Source organism: Dendrobates tinctorius, unplaced genomic scaffold (genome assembly GCF_039654945.1).
Source record: "Dendrobates tinctorius isolate UK_male_01 unplaced genomic scaffold, ASM3965494v1 ptg000033l, whole genome shotgun sequence".
Taxonomy (NCBI): Eukaryota; Metazoa; Chordata; class Amphibia; order Anura; family Dendrobatidae; genus Dendrobates; species Dendrobates tinctorius.
This window is the reverse complement of record NW_027361701.1, coordinates 19207367-19228201: the sequence shown is the minus strand read 5'-3', so window position 1 is coordinate 19228201 and position 20835 is coordinate 19207367. Positions and strand designations below refer to the sequence as shown.

The 20835-nt window shown below is 44.6% G+C and overlaps 1 protein-coding gene across 7 annotated transcripts in view; it reads left to right on the top strand.

The window, feature by feature from the left end:
* Window positions 1-20835, top strand: part of UCHL5 (ubiquitin C-terminal hydrolase L5) — a 539393-nt gene that overhangs the window by 123121 nt on the left and 395437 nt on the right. For all 7 annotated transcript variants that reach the window (XM_073573025.1, XM_073573020.1, XM_073573022.1 and 4 more), the window contains one exon: window positions 7647-7708. In XM_073573025.1, coding sequence (XP_073429126.1) covers window positions 7647-7708 — 62 coding nt within the window. The remainder of the gene's footprint in view (window positions 1-7646; window positions 7709-20835) is intronic.

The following is a 20835-nucleotide window of genomic DNA, read 5'->3' as shown; positions in this document are numbered from 1 at the left end:
AGGCTGTCTAACTTCCGAAAATCATGCTGTCAGAGGGACGCGAACATAATGAACAAGCGCTCCTAAGATACTCGGATAAGACATTATCTGAGCACGTTCGCTCATCACTAAAAATGACAATATCATATGAATGCTAGTTAAATGCGGTCTTTCACAGGAGGATCATTGACATGCTGGGAGGTCTTGAGCAGACCCCGTGGCTGTCATGGCAAACCACTGGCGCCCTGCAATCATGTCATGGCCGTGCCAATGGCTGCGTGGAATTATGTGTTCCCTTTCGGCTCGTCTTAAAGGGAAGGTGCAATAAAAAAAAAAAAAAAAAATTCAGCAATTGAAAAAAATGTAAAGAATTAATGTTAAAATTTTCTTTAAAAATATTATCATTTGCTTATAATTTATTAAAATATAAAAAATATTTTTAAAAGGTTTGGTATTTCCACTTTTGAACACCAAGGGAGCATCTACTGAAATTTGACACAAAAACCTAGTGTACAACTAGCTCACATTATTGCACTGCAGTAAATATGGGCTGAATCTGCTCACAAGTGGGTGATGTCACTCCTCTCCTCCCCTTCTGGGTGTTTGCTAACGGATAAGAGAGGATGACATTTAGGAACACAGTGCAGAGCCATTTTGTTGGTGACTGCAAAGTAATACTGACAAGTAGGCGGTCACCGAGGATGGCAGGCAGCAAGGATTCTGTTAGTTGGTGCTGCTCGCTGTATCATGCTTGCACGCTGATGCTCGCACACTCACGCTGACGCACACATACTCACGCTTATGCACGCTCTAACGCACTCACGCACACTCACACACACTTGGACTCAGCCTGATACCCTCATTAATAAGCCGATAAGTAAACACAAACACACACAAACCTACGCACACATTGTCACCAGCCTATGTAGGAGCGTTAACAGAACTAACGTACATAGGCTGTAACCAGACAGCAAATGTTAATTTTAAAGAAAAAAAAAATGAAGGAAAACAATTGCGTGGGCTTCCGCTTAATTTCAGAAACCCAGCAGAGGGAAAGCCAATGGCTAGCGTCAGATGTTTATAGCTTTGGAAGGCGGTAATACCTATGTAGCTTCCCAGGCTATTAATATCAGCTCACAGCTGTATACTTGGCTTTTACTGACTATTAAAATTTTAAAAAATGACGTGGGGTCCCCCTATAATTAATAACTGGCAAAGGTTATGCAGACAGCTGTGTGCTGATATTAGATTTGGAAGGGGCCATAGATACTGCCCCCTCCCAGGCTAAAAACATCAGCTCTCAGCCACCCCAGTAAAGGCTGAGATAAGATGCGCCAAATCTGGTTCTTAGCCTCGCTCTTCCCACTTTCCCTGTCGCAGTGGCAAGTGGGGTACTATTTGTGGGGTTGATATCAAGCCCACAGGTTAGTAATGGAGAATCGTCTATAAGACATACATAGGCTGTAACCAGACAGCAACTGTTAATTTTAAAGAAAATAGCTTAGTTACTCACCGATAACGGTGTTTCTCAGAACCCATGACAGCACCACGGAGAGAGGGGATCCGCCTTTCAGGGACAGGAACCTACAGATAAAAGGGCGGTACCTCTCCTCCGCCTTCAGTTGGTTACAGAGCATCAGAGGGTCTCCAGGTTACTTAGACCACTGAAATATATACACAATATTATAATACTGCTTATTTATCAAAAAGCACCGTGCCTAAACAGAAACACTCTACTAACAGTAAAACGTGCTCGCCACACTCGTGAAGGGGAGGGGAATAAGCGGGTGCTGTCATGGGTTCCGAGAAACACCGTTATCGGTGAGTAAGCTATTCTCTCTCACCCATGACAGCACCACGGAGAGAATTAGAGATTGGTAGCTTAGGGAGGGACCACCGCCTGAAGGACCTTTCTCCCGAAGGTCAGGTCAGACGTAGAGGCTAGATCTAATCTATAGTGCCTGAAAAAGGTCGAAGGTGATGACCAGGTGGCCGCCTTACAGATTTGTTCTATTGATACCTCAGATCTTTCAGCCCATGAGGTCGCCATTGCCCTTGTAGAATGATCTCTCAGCCCCTCCGGGATGGTATTCCCGCTTGATGAATACGCCAGGGCAATCGCATCCCTTATCCACCTTGCCAGGATACTCTTGGATGCCTTGAGCCCCTTCCGAGGACCCTGGAAACATACAAATCGAGAGCCTTCCTTCCTACATCTTTTGGTTGCCTCTAAGTACTGTACTAGGCACCTTTTAACATCAAAAGTGTGGAATTTTTCTTCCCCTTATTTTTTGGATTTGGACAGAAGGAAGGAAGGACTACCTCTTGGGACCTGTGGAAATGTGATGATACTTTAGGTAGATAGGCCGGGTCAGGTTTTAGGATGACTCTATTTTTGTAAAAGGTGGCCCTGCTGATAAGGCTTGAATATCGCTCGCTCTGACGAAGCTACCTAGCGGTAGCGACACACGTCGGGCAATCCACAGGCTCCCCCTGGCATGGTAATGGCTCTGCACCCAGCGCTTGTATACTATTTTAGCGCTTTTCTGGAGGAACATCACCAGGCTCTGAATCATTGCAATCAGGGCCCTTGATGTACCTTTGGGTTTTCTATCTTCTTAATAGATGATTATTTCAATTGGAATATTGATCCATCGGTGTACAGATCTATGGTTCAGCATTTTGTATTTCATGATTGGTTCATTTGCTACTAACGGTTATATCCATGTATTTGTACTATAATATACCTGATCTGTACCATGATTTAATTATGCCATTATCATTATGATCAACCATTACTATCATGATACCTATGTATGAGTGGAGTTTTTTGTAGGGTTATATTATTAACCCTTCAGGGTTCAATTTCACTGTCATTGAGTGACTTTTAACTATTTTTATGGTGTTTTGGTCTGTTTTGACAATCAATAAAATTTACAATATTTTGATCTAGTGTGTGATCCCATTGTTATGGTCAGTAGCTTTTTCTTGTTTTTCTATTTATATTTTATACTGATTATTGGTGTATCCCCGTATGCATTGTTGGTGGTGCCCTCCTCTTTATTGTTATCATGGTTATAGAGGGCACCTAATGCCGCTATTTGTACTTTTAATGTGTTGACCGCCAGACCCTGTTCTAGGCCCTTTTGTAGAAATTCTAGGATCTTATCAATCTGAACCCCGTCCTGAACCTTTGCCCTACAAGTGGATAGGAATTTTTTCCATCTATGCATCAGCGCGCTGGTAACTAACGTACACATCGGGTATCCAAGGGACGTGCGTCCCTAGATACCCTATGTGTACGTTAGTTACCAGCTTGCTGCGTCAGCGCGCTGGTTACTAACGTGCACAGCGACGCCGGGCGTCGCTGTGCTGATCGCTGGTGAAGCTGTCTGTTTGACAGCTCACCAGCGATCACATAGCGATTCACCAGCGATCCTGACACATTGATATAGTTGTCAAGATCGCTGGTGAGTCGCTGTGTGAGACTCCAGCCTTAGGATGAAGAATTCTTGTACCCTGGTGGGCTCGAATCTTGATTTTTTTTTTTTTTTTTTTTAGATTTAGAAGCCAGCCTAGGCCTTGTAGAGTGTCCATCACCCTGTCCCTCTGTTCCCTGCATTTTTGAGCCAAGCTGCGTGCTATTAGGAAATCGTCTAGATACGGGATTATTACTATGTCTTGTTCCCTTATATGAGCCATCATTTCTGCTACTATTTTGGTAAATACGGCTAACGATATTCCGAACAGCAGGGCTCTGTACAGGAAATCTTTCACCTTGCCCTATAATGAGACGGCTAACCTGAGATATTTCCTGGAGTCTTTGTGAAAAGGGACGTGATAATAGGCGTCGCTGAGATCTAACACCGTCATGTAGCAGTTTGGGAACAGGATTTTGGTGGTGGACCTGATCGACTCCATTTTGAAGCTCTGATTCCTAACTTATTCGTTTAGCCTTTTCAGATTTATGATCGTTCGAAAGGTGCCATCCGGTTTTGTTACTAGAAAAAGAGGGGAGTAGAACCTTCTACCCATATCCTGCAGGGGAACCCCCTGGAGGACTCCTTTTTTTACTAGGCCTAGGACCTCGCTTTCTAGCGCTTCCCGTTCCCGCGTACTGGATCTCAGCAGCGTTATTACATACTTTTGAGGTGGAAGAGAGAGAAATTCTATTCTTAGGCCCTCCTGGATTAGGTTTACTATCCATGGGTTGTTTGAAATTCTCCTCCAGGCTGGAAGAAAAAGGGTTAACCATCCCCCCACCCTGGGCATACTGTCACTTGGAGGGCTTTTTGTCTCGGGAAGAGTTACTAAAGAAGAACCCTCTATCTCTTCTTTTGTCATCCCACTTTTGTTCCCTCGGTGGTCTCCTCTGAAAAAGCCTATTTCGAAAGGTCCTTTTAAATGCTGCTGGCCCCAAATTTGGGAACCCTTTCTTCTTGTCCCCTGCTTTCTGGAGGATGTCATCGAACGTCTCCCCAAAAAAGAATTTCCCTTCACAGGAGATTGAACATAATTTCATTTTGGTCTGTAGGTCCCTTGGCCAACTTCTAAGCCATAGTGTTCTTCGGGCCGCGTTTGAAAGTGCTGCTGTTTTGGACGATAGCCTGACTGAATCGGCCGATGAGTCCGCTAAGAAGGCAGCCGCTCCCCTTATTACTGGGATAGAATCTAAGATCTTATCCCTTGGTGTCCCTTCCCTCAGCTGTTTCTCAAGTTGGTCTACCCATACCATTAGGGCTCTTGAAGTACATGTCGCCGTTATGGCTGGCCTGAGGTTACCGCCTGCTGACTCCCATGCCCCCTTTAGAAAGGTATCTGCCTTTTTATCTAGGGGGTCCCTGAGGGTGCCCATGTCCTCAAAGGGAAGGGCGAATTTCTTTGAGGCCTTTGCGACTGCAACGTCGAGCTTTGGGGCTTTATCCCAAAACGTAGATGCCTTCTCAAAGGGATATTTTCTTTTAAGGGAAGGGACTGTAGTATTTTTCCTGTCTGGCTTGGCCCATTCTTTTTTGATTAGGCCATTGACAATTTCGTTAAGCGGAAATACTCTCCGTTTTTTCTAGCCTAGTCCCCCGAACATTATGTCCTGGACTGTTTTATCCGGCCTAGGGTCCAATACCCCCATGGTAGACCATACAGCTTTTACTAGTCTGTCTACCTCTTCTAGGGGAAAACAGTGACGCCCTCCCGTTTCCTCGTCTGAGGAGCCGGATTCTGAGGTTTTAGACGTGATTTCTCCCGACGTGGAAGAGTCTGACTGGGAGGTTTCTATCGTGTCTTTCTTCCTCGTTTTATCCCTATGCTTAAGGGATACGAGGGCGCTCTCAACCTCTGATTTGATTGCGGCCCTTAGGTCGCATGCGAAATCCGGAGTCTCCTGACAAAGAATTTCTTTTGTGCAAGACTCACATAGTTTTTTCTCAAGGATAATGGTAGGGGTCTAGTGCAAGTGGGGCATTCCCTGTTCTTCTTTTTTCCCTTTCCCTAATAAGGGACAGGAATTGTATTACAAGGGTGAACATTCACGAAGATCACTTACCCCCCAAAGGTGCGTGGCTGCAGGTACCGGTTCGGGATATGGAGTCAGGTCCTGTATAGGCTGATCTCCCGGTGGCGATTTGCTCCTTGCCGCTGACGTACTGCGCCGCGTGGAGTGACTGCTGGAACGGCCATCTCTGTTTCGTTCCTTTTGTCGGTGGTGGTGTTGGTGGTGGTGCTGCTGCTTGAGCTGCAGCCTGGCATGCTGCTCCTGTTGCTGGTCGCTATCCCCCATTATCAGGATCGCTTCCAGCCAGGAGTTCTGAATCCACCATTTTTAAATTTGCCGCCCCCGTGACGTCACCGCTCCCATCCTGCACCGCGCTGCCCGGGGAGCGTGTTCCCGCGCATGCGTCGGTTTCAGGGACCCGGAAGCTGCTCCTCTACTTCCGGGGCAGGGCCATCCTGGTACTCTATGTACCATGGCGCTGCCCCCACTTACACCGGGTCCCCGCGAGCCCCGATCTCCTTTCCGGAGCGGCGGCTCAGACGTCTCCCCCCCCCCCCCCCCCCCGCTCACCCGGCAGCCTGCATCGGCCCCAGTGGTGGCGGCGGCTTCGGGCACCGCTCCTGCCGCGACAGGGGCCTCCCAGCTGCCGTATACCTGACAGGTCGGCCCCGGATCCGGACTCTTCCTTCAAGTCACAGGTACGCCGTACTGTAGGTCCCCCCGACAGGGACAGGAACCCAACTGAAGGCGGAGGAGAGGTACCACCCTTTTATCTGTAGGTTCCTGTCCTTGAAGGGCGGATCCCCTCTCTCCGTGGTGCTGTCAAAATTGCATGGGCTCCCGCTTAATTTCAGAAACCCAGCAGAGGGAAAGCCAATGGCTAGCGTCGGATGTTTATAGCTTGGGAAGGCGGTAATACCTATGGAGCTTCCCAGGCTATTAATATCCGCTCACAGCTGTATACTTGGCTTTTACTGGCTATTAAAATTTTAAAAATGACGTGGGGTCCCCCTATAATTAATAGTTTACAGCCAGAATAAAGTCTTTGTGTCATTACTCCTAATAAGAATCCTTTAATAATCTTAATTAAACCATACTCCCTGAACACCCAATCCACCGACGCCCTCGTCTTTTGCAACAAAAATAAAATAATAAACCACAAATATTACCTGTCTGCCGAGAAGGTAATCCATAATGTTCCATGACGATCCTGATCACTTTGAGAGCAGTCACATCAGTGATGTGACTGCTTTAAAAGACAGCCGGCGATAAACTGACAGCAGGCTGCTGCTCGTCGGGTCGATAGCAGGCAGCGTGACCGTCCAAGACCTGTTATGCCGGAAGTGAACCGTACGGCATCCGGCATAATAGAACTTGTGATAGAGTGTAAATGAAGCTCAGCAGATAGCGCTGGCCTCTTAAAAAAAAAAAAAAAAAAAAAAAAAAAAAAGTAAAATGGCACCTGGCTACACCTACAGCTGTGAATTGAGTAGCTCACAGAGGCGTCCCCAGTTGACAGCTGATGCGACTGCAATGTAAGAGATGGGGTCAGCATCCGACCGCTGTCTCCTATGCCCAGGGACTGCTGTATTTGGGGACAGAAAGTGTTGTTCGGCAGCCATTACAGACCTGCAAGGTAAAATGGCAGCCCCCAGTGGCTGCATTAAAACAGTAAAAAAAAACCACACACAACAGAGTCAAGCTTAGGTGAAAACATCTTTTTGGATAATTTTCTTTTTTTACAATAAATTCTCAAAAATCATGTCACATTCCCTTTAAATTCCATCATAGATTAACAGCAGGTTTTAACAGGTCAACTGCCCCGGATGGAGCTCTGCTCCACCCACGGGTGTTAAAGACATTTTATGGCTGATCAAATTGGCATGCGAGCCTTCATCAAAGACAGACACACAAGACTTTTGACGTACATGTTTGTCAAAGGTTGTGAAGGGGATAAAGTATATTTAAAAAAACTGATTACATTAAGTGAACATGTAGGATTAAATCTGTTTTAGATTTGAACCACCCATTTAACTTAAAGTAATTACAAATTAATTTTTAATGACATTACTCTTTTTTCTATTCTTTGATAATACTTTTTTAAATGCATGTTTGGTTGAATTTATTTTAGCTTTTGTAGACCCATCAATGATATGTAGCTGTTTTTGCTTTTTAGATGAAGGGATTGGCATTAAGCAACTCTGAAGTAATTCGTCAAGTACACAACAGCTTTGCAAGGTACGTGCTTGTTAAAGCTAAGATCTATATTATATTTCGGTAGTTTTTTTTTTTTTTTCTCCCAGAGCTACACGTTTTTTCGATTTTGTGGTCAGTGTAGCCATTTGTGGTCTTCTTTCAGTACTGCTTTCAACTTTGTCAACTGAATAGTGACTGCACACCCCCCCATTAATTCGAAAAGGGGTGGAAGTGGAACCCCCATCCATGGCAACTATACAGCTGATGTAACTGGGCAGCTCTGCAACTGACCACATTGCACTGGGATTGAGAACAGCTAATAAACAGGGGTGCTGGGTGTCAGGTGTCGCACCCCCACAGATCTGATATCAATGACCTATGATAAAGGGGTTTTCATGCAAACAAAAGTTAATTTTAATCAATAGATCTTGGAATAGCAATAATTTTCACAATTTGATGTGGTTAAATAAAATGTTCCTGTGCTGGGATAATCAGCAATTTTTCATTTTTCTAACAAAATTTACAAAGCCAATTTTTATTTTTAGGGGCAACATCATATATGAAGTGACTTTGAGTAGCCTATATGACAGAAAATACCCCAAAGTGGCACCATTTTTTAAAATGCCCCCCTGATGGTGCATAAAATCAGTCAAGAAGTTTATTAATCCTTAAAGTTCTTCACAGGAATTAACCCCTTAATGACCGCCAATATGCCTTTTAACGGCGGTAGTTAAGGGTACTTAAAAAACCACAGCGCTGTTAATTAACGGCACTGTGGAAAAAGTGTATAATGCGCCCTAGCATCGGATTTTCTCTGGGATCTCTGCTGCCAGGGGTAGCAGAGACCCCATAGAACATGATTCGGGTCAGTTTTTACCGACCCCACTTTTGCGATCGCTGTTATTAACCGTATAATAGCAATCGCAAAAAAAAGTCTGTGTCATCTAATTTCTCTGATCGCACATCAGAGGAGAGAGAAACATGGTCCTCAATCCAACTCCACCCGGTACCTCCCGGTGGTCGTCGGCCCGCATGCTTCCCCCTCCATGGACGCCGCCATCTTCTTCCGGGAAGGAAATGGCGTGCCCAGTGCGCACGCTGAGATCTGCTGGCTGGCACCCTGCAAGATTTCATCCACTGTGTGGAGTTACGGTGAGGGTTGGAATTAGGGTGAGGGTTAGGTTTGTTGCCAGGGTTATGGTTAGCGTTGGGGTTAGGGTTGTGGTTAGGGTTATGGTTGGGATTTAGGGGTGTGTTGGGGTTAAGGTTGGGATTAGGATTAGGGGTGTGTTGGGGTTAGGTTTGTGGTTAGTTAGGGTTGGGATTAGGGTTATGGGTGTGTTGGGGTTAGAATTGAGTTAGAATTGAGGGGTTTCCACTATTTAGGCACATTAGGGGGTCTCCAAATGCGACATGGCGCCATCATTGATTCCAGCCAATTTTGCGTCCAAAAAGTCAACAGTACTCCCTCCCTTCCGAGCCCTGATGTGTGCCCAAACAGTGGTTTACCCCAACATATGGGGCATCAGCGTACGCGGAACAAATTGCGCACCAATTTTGGGGGCCTAATTTCTCCTGTTACCCTTTGGAAAATAAAAAATTGGGGGCTAAAAAAATCATTTTTGTGGAAAAAAAATGAATCATTTTTTTTTCGTGGCTCTGTGTTATAAACTTCAGTGAGGCACTTAGGGGTTCAAAGTGCGCACCACGCATCTAGATAAGCTCCTTTTGGGGTCTAGTTTCCAAAATGGGGTCACTTGTGGGGGGTTTCTGCTGTTTAGGCACATCAGGGGCTCTGCAAACGCAGCATGATGTCTGCAGACCATTCCATCAATGTCTGCATTCCAAAACGGCGCTCCTTCCCTTCCGAGCTCTGCTATGCGCCCAAACTGTTCAACAACTTTTGTGATCCAATTTCTCCTGATACCCTTGTGGAAATAAAAAAAAATTGCGGGCTAAAAATCATTTTTGAGGAAAAAGAATGATTTATTTTCATGGCTCTGCGTTATAAACTTTTGTGAAGCACTTGGGGGTTCTAAGTGCTCACCACTAGAGTTGAGCGACTTTGGTCAGATCGGGTTTCATGAAACAAAATTTGTTTCAGATGAAACTCGTCCGACTAGGGCAAAAAAAGTCGGAGTTTCGTCCGAAACCCGACCCCAATGCAAGTCAATGGGAAATAAAAGTCGGCATTGAGTGGATGAATTTCAGGATGAATTTGCGTATTCAGGAGAAATTGCACAACGAATTTTGTGGTTCATTTTCTCTTTTTAGACTTGTGAAAATAAAAAAAATTGGTTCTGAAGTAAAATGTTTGTTAAAAAAAAGTAATCTTTCTTTCCTTCCACATTGCTTCAGTTCCTGTGAAGCACGCGTAAATGGTTAATAAACTTCTTGAATGTGGTTTTGAGCACCTTGAAGGGTGCAGTTTTTTGACTGGTGTCACTTTTGGGAATTTTCTGTTATATTGACCCCTCAAAGTGACTTCAAAGGTGATGTGATCCCTTTAAAAAAAAAAAAAAAAAAATGGTTTTGTAAATTTTGTTGTAAAAATGAGAAATCGTTGGTCAACTTTTAACCTTTATAAGTTCCTAACAAACAACAATTTTGTTTTCAAAATTGTGATGATGTAAAGTAGACATGTGAGAAATGTTGTTTAAGTATTTTGTGTGACATATCTCTCTGGGCATAAAAATTAAAAGTTTGAATGTTTCAAAATTGTAAAAATTTTCGCCATATTTCCTTTTTTCATAAATAAACACAAGTCATAACGAAGAAATTTTACCATTAACATGAAAACATTCTCAGAATCAGCAAGAACCGTTAAAGCGTTCCAGAGGTGTAACCTCATGAAGTGACAGTGGTCGTTAAGCTGCAAATTGGCTCCGTCCCTAAGGGGTTAAATCAATGTATAAGGAAAAAATATATATTTTTTTCACACAAAAATGTTGCTTTTGCCCCAAATTTGTCATTTAAAAAAATGGGTGACAGGAGCAAATGGACCATATAGTTTGTTGTGCAATTTCTCCTGAGTACGCCGATACGCAATAAGTGATGCAAAACTACTTTTGAACCCAGTGCAAAGCTCAGAAGAGAAGGAGCACCATATTGAAGTTCAAATTTTGCTGGTTAGAGGGTGCCATTTCACATTGGCAGAGCCCCTGAGATGCCAGAACAGCAGAAATCAAACATAAGTGAACCCATTTTACAATCCATCCTTCAATTAATTAATCAAGGCATGCAGTGAGCATATTGACACCACATGTGCCTCGCAGAAATTTTTAATTTTGGGTGGTGAAGAAAGAATAATTACATTTTTACCACTTGAGCTGTGTGCACACGTCCGTTTTTTGACACAAAACCTGAAGGGAATCCTGATGCCATCAAAGTGAATGAGAAACCTGAAGTGTCATGCACATGTTTGTGACTTGCAGATTTGGTGCAGATTCAAATCTGCAGCATTTCAATTTTTTCAGTGTTTTTCCAGCATTTTTTCACCTTATTGTCTTCAATGAAGTTGGTCAAAAACTCTATAAAAACACAGGTCTAAACAATGACAAACAGCAGTGAATGCGTTGGTATCTCAGTCCATTCCCGGGGCCCCTGAACCTTTGCAAGATGATGTGTACGTCTTTCCTTCAAGCTCTGTGCAATGTGATCTTTTCCTTGTGTGCAAGTTCAATGATGCTCCTAGAAACGATGGAATATCCTCCTCTGGATCCCTTTCTTGGCTTTTCATGGCTTCTCACAGCAAGACAGGAAAAGCCACCTTTTAATCCCCAGAATAGTTTACAAAGTCACAGTCTCAGACTAAACGTTCTTTTCCTCACAGCTCCAGGCAGGCACGTCTGCTTCCTGCAGAAATCTCGTCTCTCTCACACAGAAAAGCAGCCCCTCCCCTCTCTAGTCTGGCAGACGAAACCAAACAGTCTTTACAGCAATGAAGCGCAGAATGCCCCACTGCTCTAACCAAGGGGGGTGCTGTCTCTTAAAGTAGCAGCTTGTCTCTACGGTCCATAGCAATGCCACCCCCTTACAGCTGCAGGGTGTCTGCTTTCAAATACATCAGCATTTGCTCGCTGTGGCACTCGGCATGATCATCACAATATATTAGTGCTACCACAAGCAAATCCTGGTGTATATGAAAGCAGACAACCTGCAGCAACACCTAAGATCGCGGGCGTTTTAACCCTTCTTATGCCGCTGCCAGTACGGACAGCGTGGGGCATCTCAGAGAGAGGGAGCTCCCATCGGCACTACACGAATGCTATTACATTGTGGCGATGGTCTCCATGATGACCCCGCGGCCATCTTTTGGTCCTCGTGTCACCATGGAGACCATCGGCACAACTCGGCTCAGAGCAGTAGCTGACACGCCTCCTCCCTGTGTGAGAGATGCTGATCTAATGTTCTGCAATGCAGAAGCATTAGAGTATTAGATCAGCGATCTGTCACTGTAAAGTTTATGTCCCATCCTGGAACATTGTGAAAAGTTAATAAAAGTTGTAAAAATATATATAAAAAAAAAAAAGGACAACAATTAATCAAATGACTACATTTATGTAAAAGTAAAATAAGCACACTACATATATTTGGCATCACTGCATCCAAAATGACCCTACCTATAAAACTGTCCCCCTAGTTAACCCCTTAACACAACTTCATTTAAATATAAATAAACAAGGGAAAAAACTATGCTTTATCGTACTTTGAACGAAAAGTGGAATAATACACGATCAAAAAGAGTAATGCTAAAATAAATGTTACCAATGAATAAGTCATCTTGTCCCACAAAAAACTAGCTATCATACAGCCCTGTCACCAGAAAAATAAAAGTTATCGCTCTCAGAATAAACCAATGCAAAAATAATTATATTCCCAGTGTGAAAATGTAAAATCTGGGTCCAAAACAAAATTTAGGTGATAAAAATGTACCGTATATGCCGAGTTTTTCAGCAGATTTCTTGGTGCTGAAGACTCCCCCCTCTGCATATACACGAGTCAGTTGTCCCAGAAACATGGAGGGGGAGCAGCTGGTCACAGAGGCAGGAGCCAGCGACTGCGACTAAAGCCTGTGCCGCTTCTGTAATAGCGCACACTGCCAGCTGCAGCAGCTGGCTTCCAGCACACATCCTACTTACCTACCTGCGCGCCCTCACTGCGCCGCATCTCGTTTGTTCCGGCGCCAGCAGCTCTTCCGGGCAAGCGATCACGTGGCACCGCTCATTAAGGTAATGAATATGCATGCCTCTCGACTCCTATAGGCACGGAACGAATGAGATGCAGTGCCAGTGAGGGTGTGCAGGCAGGTAAATAGGATGCTTTTATTTATTTATTTTTAACAGGAATCATGCATACAAAGGGGATAAATAGCCATACACACAAGCATAGGGATAAGGAGCCTTGCATACCAGGATGGGGTAGCCATGCATACAATAACAGGGACCGGGGAGCCATGCATACCAGGACAGGAAGGGGGGAGCCATGCATACCAAGGAAGGGGAGAGCCATGCATACAATGACGGGGAAGCCACTCTTACCACGATAGGGATGAGGGGACAATGCATACCCGGTTTAAACTCGAATCAATAAGTTTACCCAGTTTTTCGTGGCAAAATTAGGTGCCTCAGCTTATCCTCAAGTATATACGGTAATTATTTTCTTCACTGCCCAATTGTATAAAATTCTGTGACACACCTGTGGTGTCAATATGATCAATGCACCCGTAGAGGGTCTAGTTTGTAAAATAGGGACATTTATGGGAGGTTCTGCTGTTGTGGCACTTCAGAGGCTCTACCAAACACCACTCTAATTTGGCCCGGTTTCTTAGGGTGGTATACTCCAAACATGGGTAGGAACCAGCATTCTTCAGAGTCTTTGAGAGTGGGAGCTAGTTCTGCATGGCAGTTCTCAAATATAATTGACATGAAGGAGAAAAAGTGATCTTTCATCTCTGGTTTCCTCTGCAGATTATGTTTGAGAGGAGAAACGTTTTAATGCTTGATTTCTGTTGTTTGGTAAATGTGGTCTGTGGGTTCTGAAGGGAAGAGGTGCGACCGAGCTGTTGGACAAGGCACTTGTAAAAAATGAGACCATTACCTCTAAGAACAACTTGTCCTCTACCGACATTGCTACTTGGTTGTCTTGCTTAGTTCTCTGTAGTACTGTGCACCCCAACTGATCTTCATAGTTTCCATACTGTTGTCATGAGTAAAGTCTATTAAATGATTGAGCAGTTGGATGCTGTGTTCCTTGACATGGAACTCGTTGTTGCAAGGTTGAAACAGAGATGGGTGTCCTTTCCCCAACGTATTTGTTAGCATACTTGTCACAGAAGATGGGGTGTGTATAAGTCCCAAGCATACGTTTCCTATTATGACCCATCCTAGGTCTAGCTTTTGGGCATAAGGAGCATTGTGGAGTCCATTGATATGACTTCTCACTTTATTAACCTGTAGGATATCTCTTCCCAACAGCAGTATTATCTGTGCCTGATGGTTGAGTTCCGGTATAAGGTGTGCTATACGTTTCAATTGAGCATGATGGATTGCGACATCTGGTGTAGAGATTTCATATCTGTTGTCTGGGATCTGATTACACTCGATGATGGTAGGTAGTGGTAGACAGAATTGTCGGTCTAAGGACTCAATTTGGTAGTCAGTGGCTTTCCTGCCTGCTGTTGTCACAGTACCTGCACATGTCTTTAATGAGCAGGGAGTGCTTGGTCCTTTGATTTTGAATAGGTCAAAGAATGTTGATCTAGCGAGGGATCGATTACTTTGATAATCCAAGATAGCATACAGTCTCACAGCTTTGTCTCTATGACCCTTTGGGTACACTCTGATGAGGCATATTTTTGAACAGGACCTACTGTCTATTGTCCCTTTACAGACTTCAGTAGATTGTGAAGTCATCTCTGGCTTAGCTGCATCAGTGCTCCTTTCTTTGCCGCCATGCTCACTGTCAGCTGGTGTGTTTTGTGCACTCCATGGAGCTGGGCCAGGGTGTAAAGCAGTGTTAAGATCTGTGGTGCCACATTCTGTGCATTTTACACTGACCTTACAATCCTTGGCGAGATGAGTTAATAATAATAAATTTTATTTTTATAGCGCCGACATATTCTGCAGCACTTTACATTTCAGAGGGGATTTGTACAGACAATAGACATTACAGCATAACAATAATCACATACAGTTGATTATAACAAATAACAAGAGGAGTGAGGGCCCTGCTCGCAAGCTTACAGTCTATGAGGAAAGAGGTAGACACGAAAGGTGGGTGGTAACAGTTGCTCTGATTGTATGGACCAGCCATAATGTTAAGTGTGTAACAGTACAGACACAGAGGGCTAATGGATGCATAAAGCATGTGGGAACATGATGCTGGGAACCTGGTTATGGTAAAACTTTTGGCTCTGCCACACAGGGATAGGTTAGGTTAATGTGTTGAGGCGATAGGCCAGTCTGAATAAATGCGTTTTCAGGACACGCTTAAAATTGTGGGGATTGGGGACTAATCGTATTGACCTGGGAAGTGCATTCCAAAGATTTGGCGCAGCACGTGTAAAGTCTTGGAGACGGGAGTGGGAGGTTCTGACTATTGAGGATACTAACCTCAGGTCATCAGCAGAACGGAGGGCGCGGGTAGGGTGGTATACTGAAACAAGGGAGGAGATGTAGGGTGGTGCTGAGCCATGGAGGGCTTTGTGGGTGAGGGTAATAAGTTTATACTGAATTCTGGAGTGGATGGGTAGCCAGTGTAATGACTGGCACAAGGTAGAGGCATCGGTGTAACGATTGGTGAGGAATATGATCCTGGCTGCAGCATTCAAGACAGATTGGAGAGGGGAGAGTTTGGTAAGAGGGAGACCGATTAGAAGAGAGTTACAATAGTCGAGACGAGAATGAATAAGAGAAACAGTCAGAGTTTTTGCAGAGTCAAAAGTAAGAAAAGGTCGAATTCTAGAAATGTTTTTGAGGTACAGATGACAAGAGCGAGCCAGTGATCGAATGTGGGGGGCAAAGGAAAGCTCGGAATCAAGTATGACCCCAAGACAGCGGGCATGTTGCTGGGGAGTAATAGTGGAACCACACACAGAAATAGCAATGTCGGGTATAGGTACATTAGTAGCGGGAGGAAACACCAGGAGTTCAGTCTTTGACAGGTTCAGTTTCAGATATAGTGAGGACATGATATTAGACACAGCGTTTAGACAATCGCCAGTGTTTTCTAGAAAGGCTGGCGTGATGTCAGGAGAAGAAGCGTATAATTGGGTGTCATCAGCATAGAGATGGTACTGGAAACCAAATCTACTGATTGTTTGACCAATAGGGGCAGTGTACAAGGAGAAGAGGAGGGGGCCTAGAACCGATCCTTGAGGAACCCCAACAGTAAGGGGAAGGTGAGAGGAGGAGGAACCGGCAAAAGAAACAGTAAAGGAGCGGTCGGAGAGATAGGAGGAGAACCAGGAGAGAACGGTGTCCTTGAGGCCAATGGAATGGAGCATAGTGAGGAGGAGCTGATGATCCACAGTGTCGAATGCTGCAGAGAGATCCAAGAGAATTAGCATGGAGTAATGACCATTTGATTTAGCTGTTAGCAGATCATTAGAGACTTTAGTGAGGGCAGTTTCGGTGGAGTGTAAAGAGCGGAAACCGGATTGGAGAGGGTCGAGAAAAGAGTTTTCTGAGAGATAGCGGATAAGACGGGAGTGGACCAGGCGTTCCAGGAGTTTAGAGATGAAGGGAAGATTAGAGACAGGTCTATAGTTAGCGGCACAGTTTTGGTCGAGGGATGGTTTTTTAAGTAGTGGATGTATGATGGCATGCTTAAATGAGGAGGGAAAAATACCAGAAGAGAGAGAGAGGTTAAATATTTTACTTAGGTGAGGGGTGACAGCAGGGGAAAGGGACTGGAGGAGATGTGACGGAAATGGGTCACTGGTGCAAGTAGTTGGGCGAGAAGATGCAAGGAGCCTGCTTACTTCTTCTTCTGTGACTGGTTCAAAATCAGAGAGTGAGTTAGATGCAGTGGGGGAGGGAGGACAGTGCATGGTATGAGGGGATTTGGAGATAATTTCCTGTCGGATCTGGTCAATTTTTTCTTTGAAGTAATTGGCCAGATCGTCAGCTCGGAGCTCCGTGGTTGGGGCCTGTACTCTTGGATTGAGTAGAGAATGAAAAGTGTCAAAGAGACGTTTCGGGTTGTTGGACAGTGAGGTGATGAGGGTGTTGAAATAGGTTTGTTTGGAGAGGTGAAGGGCAGTGTTGTATGTTCTAAGCATAAACTTAAAATGGATGAAATCTTCGTGTAGATTGGATTTTCTCCACAGACGTTCGGCGCACCTGGAGCACCGCTGCAGGAAACGTGTTTGCACCGTGTGCCAGGGTTGTCGCCGTCTGTGTTGTGGTGTTCTATTTATAGGGGGTGCAAATTCATCCAGGGCACTTTGAAGTGTTTCATTGTAATGCTTCAATGCAGAATCAGGACATGAGAGGGAGGAGATAGGGGCCAATGAAGACTGCAAGTTCTTCAGAAGTTTCTGGGTGTTAATGGCCTGTATGTTTCTATAAGTCTGGACAGTGGGGGTGACCTGAGCAGCCTGGCAGTTCTTTATAGAGAATTAAAGAAGATTGTGGTCAGAGAGCGGGAGAGGGGAGTTTGCAAAATCATCCACTGCACAAAGCCGAGAGAAGACCAAGTGGAGGGAGTTTCCGTCTTCATGCGTTGGAGAATTAGTAAGCTGCGAAAGGCCAAATGAGGAGGTTAGAGATAAAAGGTGAGTAGCAGATGGGGAGAGGGGAAGAGCAATGGGGATGTTGAAATCTCCCATGATGAGGGTAGGGATGTCACAGGAGAGAAAATGTGGAAGCCAAGTGGCAAAATGATCCAGGAACTGATGGGAGGGGCCGGGAGGACGATACACCACCGCCACTTGCATGGAGAAAGGGGTGTAGAGTCTGACGGCATGGACCTCAAAAGAAGGGAAGACAAGTGAGGGTACTTGAGGGATAACCTGAAAGGTACATTTTGGTGATAGGAGCAGACCAACGCCTCCACCAGCTCTATTGTCTGATCTTGGGGTATGAGAGAAGTGTAGCCCCCCGTATGAAAGAGCAGCAGCAGAGGTAGTATCTGACTGCTGGATCCAGGTTTCAGTAAGAGCCAGGAGGTTAAGAGAATTAGAAAGGAAGAAGTCATGAATGAAGGAGAGTTTGTTACACACTGAGCGAGAATTCCAAAGTGCACAATTAAGAGAGACAGATGGCATGCAGGGAATATTAATAAGATTAGAGGGGTTTCTGAGTGTAGCAGTGGGGGGGTTTGACTTTCTATAACATGGGGGACCAGGGTTGGGAGCAATGTCTCCTGCGACTAGGAGAAGGAGGATAGAAAGAGTGAGCAGATGGTTAAGTGATTTGTGAGAGCGTCTCTGGTGTTGAATGGTGGGACTGCCTGGATCTGTGCAATTTAACAATGTGAAAAGAGCGTGAGTGCTATACATAGGAGAGGAAAGAAGCGAGGGGCCAATATGGATGGAGTGTGGAGAGTTAATGCCAGGGCGGTGGATGTGTGTGAATGCAGCGGCAAGGATATACATTACACAAATGCATATGGTATATATTTGTTGTACTCCAAATGTACAGGGAGTAGATGTATATAAATGTCTTACCTGTCTCTTGCCCTGTCTAACTTCCATGTTATAACTGCCAGAAGTACTTTGATACATGTACTTCGATTACATGTGCATAAATGCCACCCCTGCATAAATGCTCCCCCTAGCTATGTCTGAATATATAGGAGGTTAAGGCTGTTTTTTTTTTTTTTTTTTTTTTTGGCTCTCTCTGCTCGTTAATCAATCACACTAAATTGAGACACCAGGACCCAATAAAATGTTGTGGTCAAATAAACACATGTCCAGCACTACATGGATCATAAAGCACTTTGAAAAGTTTCTTGACCTCACAACATAAGGGGACAAGCAGAGTAAGTTGAAAAAAACTATATACCAGATATAAGTTTGCAGAGTTGAAAACACATAGATAGCATTCAGGATTAACTGCTTGCTGACATTGAATGGAGACACAGGAGTGGATTCAGAGCAGAGATTGGAAAAGCTGGTTACCAGATATAAGTTTGCAGAGTTGAAAACACATAGATAGCATTCAGGATTAACTGCTTGCTGACATTGAATGGAGACACAGGAGTGGATTCAGAGCAGAGATTGGAAAAGCTGGTTACCAGATATAAGTTTGCAGAGTTGAAAACACATAGATAGCATTCAGGATTAACTGCTTGCTGACATTGAATGGAGACACAGGAGTGGATTCAGAGCAGAGATTGGAAAAGCTGGTTACCTGTATGAAGAGAATAGAGATGCGTGTCACATTCATCCATGTTATAACTGCCAAAAGTACTTTGATACATGTACTTCGATTACATGTGCATAAATGAGTTGTGGATGAGCAGCACTTGTGGCAGATACCGTTCTCTTTCAGGAAGCTTCTGCGATCTGGCATAGATTTTCCCCTGCAGGCTCTGCATTACAGGAGAGGATGAGGCTTCTGATGGAGCGGGCACTACTTGTCAGGGTCCTGTACCTTTGTCTCTGATTGAGAGCGGCCAGCAGACCTGTAATTGGAACTTGGAGAAGAAACGTAAGTCTTGTGCACTGCCACAGATGTTCTGCATGGATTTGCAGCTGGTGACGGTGTGGCATATGACATTGCAAGGTCAAAGCTGGGATCATTTCTGATTGTCGCTTCTTCATGTATAAAATCTACAAAAACGGAGAAGGGAGGGAATGGAACACTGTATTTGTATGTGGAACCACGTGTGAGCCACCTCTCCTGTAGATTGTAGGAGAACTTTTGGGCTATAGGGTTAACACCTTTGACTGTGTCAAGTAATGCAAGTCCTTGTAGGTCAACTTCACATTTGGCAGCTAGGACTTCCTTTAGTAGGTCACCTAGTTCTCTAAGTTTCTGGAGACCTCTGTTAGATATATAGGAAAGTCATCGATTCTTTTGAACAAGGCTCTCTCTATTACCTCTGCTGAGCCTTAACACTCACCTAGCCTCTTCCAGATCTCTTTAAGGCCAATTTGAGGGTGGTTTATATTAATGTCTCTGATCCTTAATGCGTGTTTGACTGACTCTTCTCCCAGATATTTGATGAAGAGGTCTATCTCTTCCCTGTGTTGTAGCCCTAAGTCTCTAGTGATATTTTGGAAGGAAGCTTTCTAAGCTCTCTAACCCTCAGCATGGTCAGTAAATTTCATGAGTCCCTTGGCAATCAGATCACGTCGTGTGAAGAACTTGGCAAATTCTGTTGTGAATCGGTTGTCAGCAGAGTATATACTGGTGATGGGTCACCCTGATAGTGATGTGAGGTGCGTTCATACCTGTTAGTATCCTCAGGGTGGCGCCAGCTGGTGTCATATTGCTTCGGTCTGACGTGCGGTGTGTCATCAAGGCGATTCACGTTGGTTACCTGGTGAGGGGCAAGGTAGTCATTAGCAGAATTGTTTTGCTCCATGTTTTCCTGGAGCTGAGCCTCATGATGACTCACTCGCTTCACTGGATGTGTCGTGTTCTTGGTTATAGTTTGGATCAGGAAGTTCATTAACATACTGAGATGTGCGTTGTGGCGAATCTTGCAGTGGCAACTTCAGACTTAACGTACTGCTTCGGCTATGCAGCTCAGGGTTGTGCGCGGCTACTAGCGATTCTGCTTCGGCTAGTGCTGCAGCAGCTTCTCTTTTTGACTGCTAGGCTCTCTAAGGCGGCATCCACACGTGCCTTCTCTAACTGCGTCTCTCTCTTGCTCATCTCTTTCTAAGCATAACCTCTCTTGATCATCTCTTTCTAAACTTAACCATCTCTCTTGATCCTCTCTCTATGCGTGACCTCACTTGATCTTCTAGGTGTGCTTTCTCTAATTTAAGTTGCATCTCTTTTTCAGCATAGCTTGCTTGCATTTTGGCAGGTTCAGCATTTGCGCTGGCAATGGCGACCGCGCTGCTGATGGATAGTCTTAAAGGAGAGGGATGTAGCGGATTTTGTCCTGTGTGGTTTGTGGGACATGGTGTCTTGGAGGGATGCTTGGCTGTGCAGAGATTGCTGTAGCTGTATTAGTCTCTGTGTAGCCAGTGACTTGAATCTCACTAG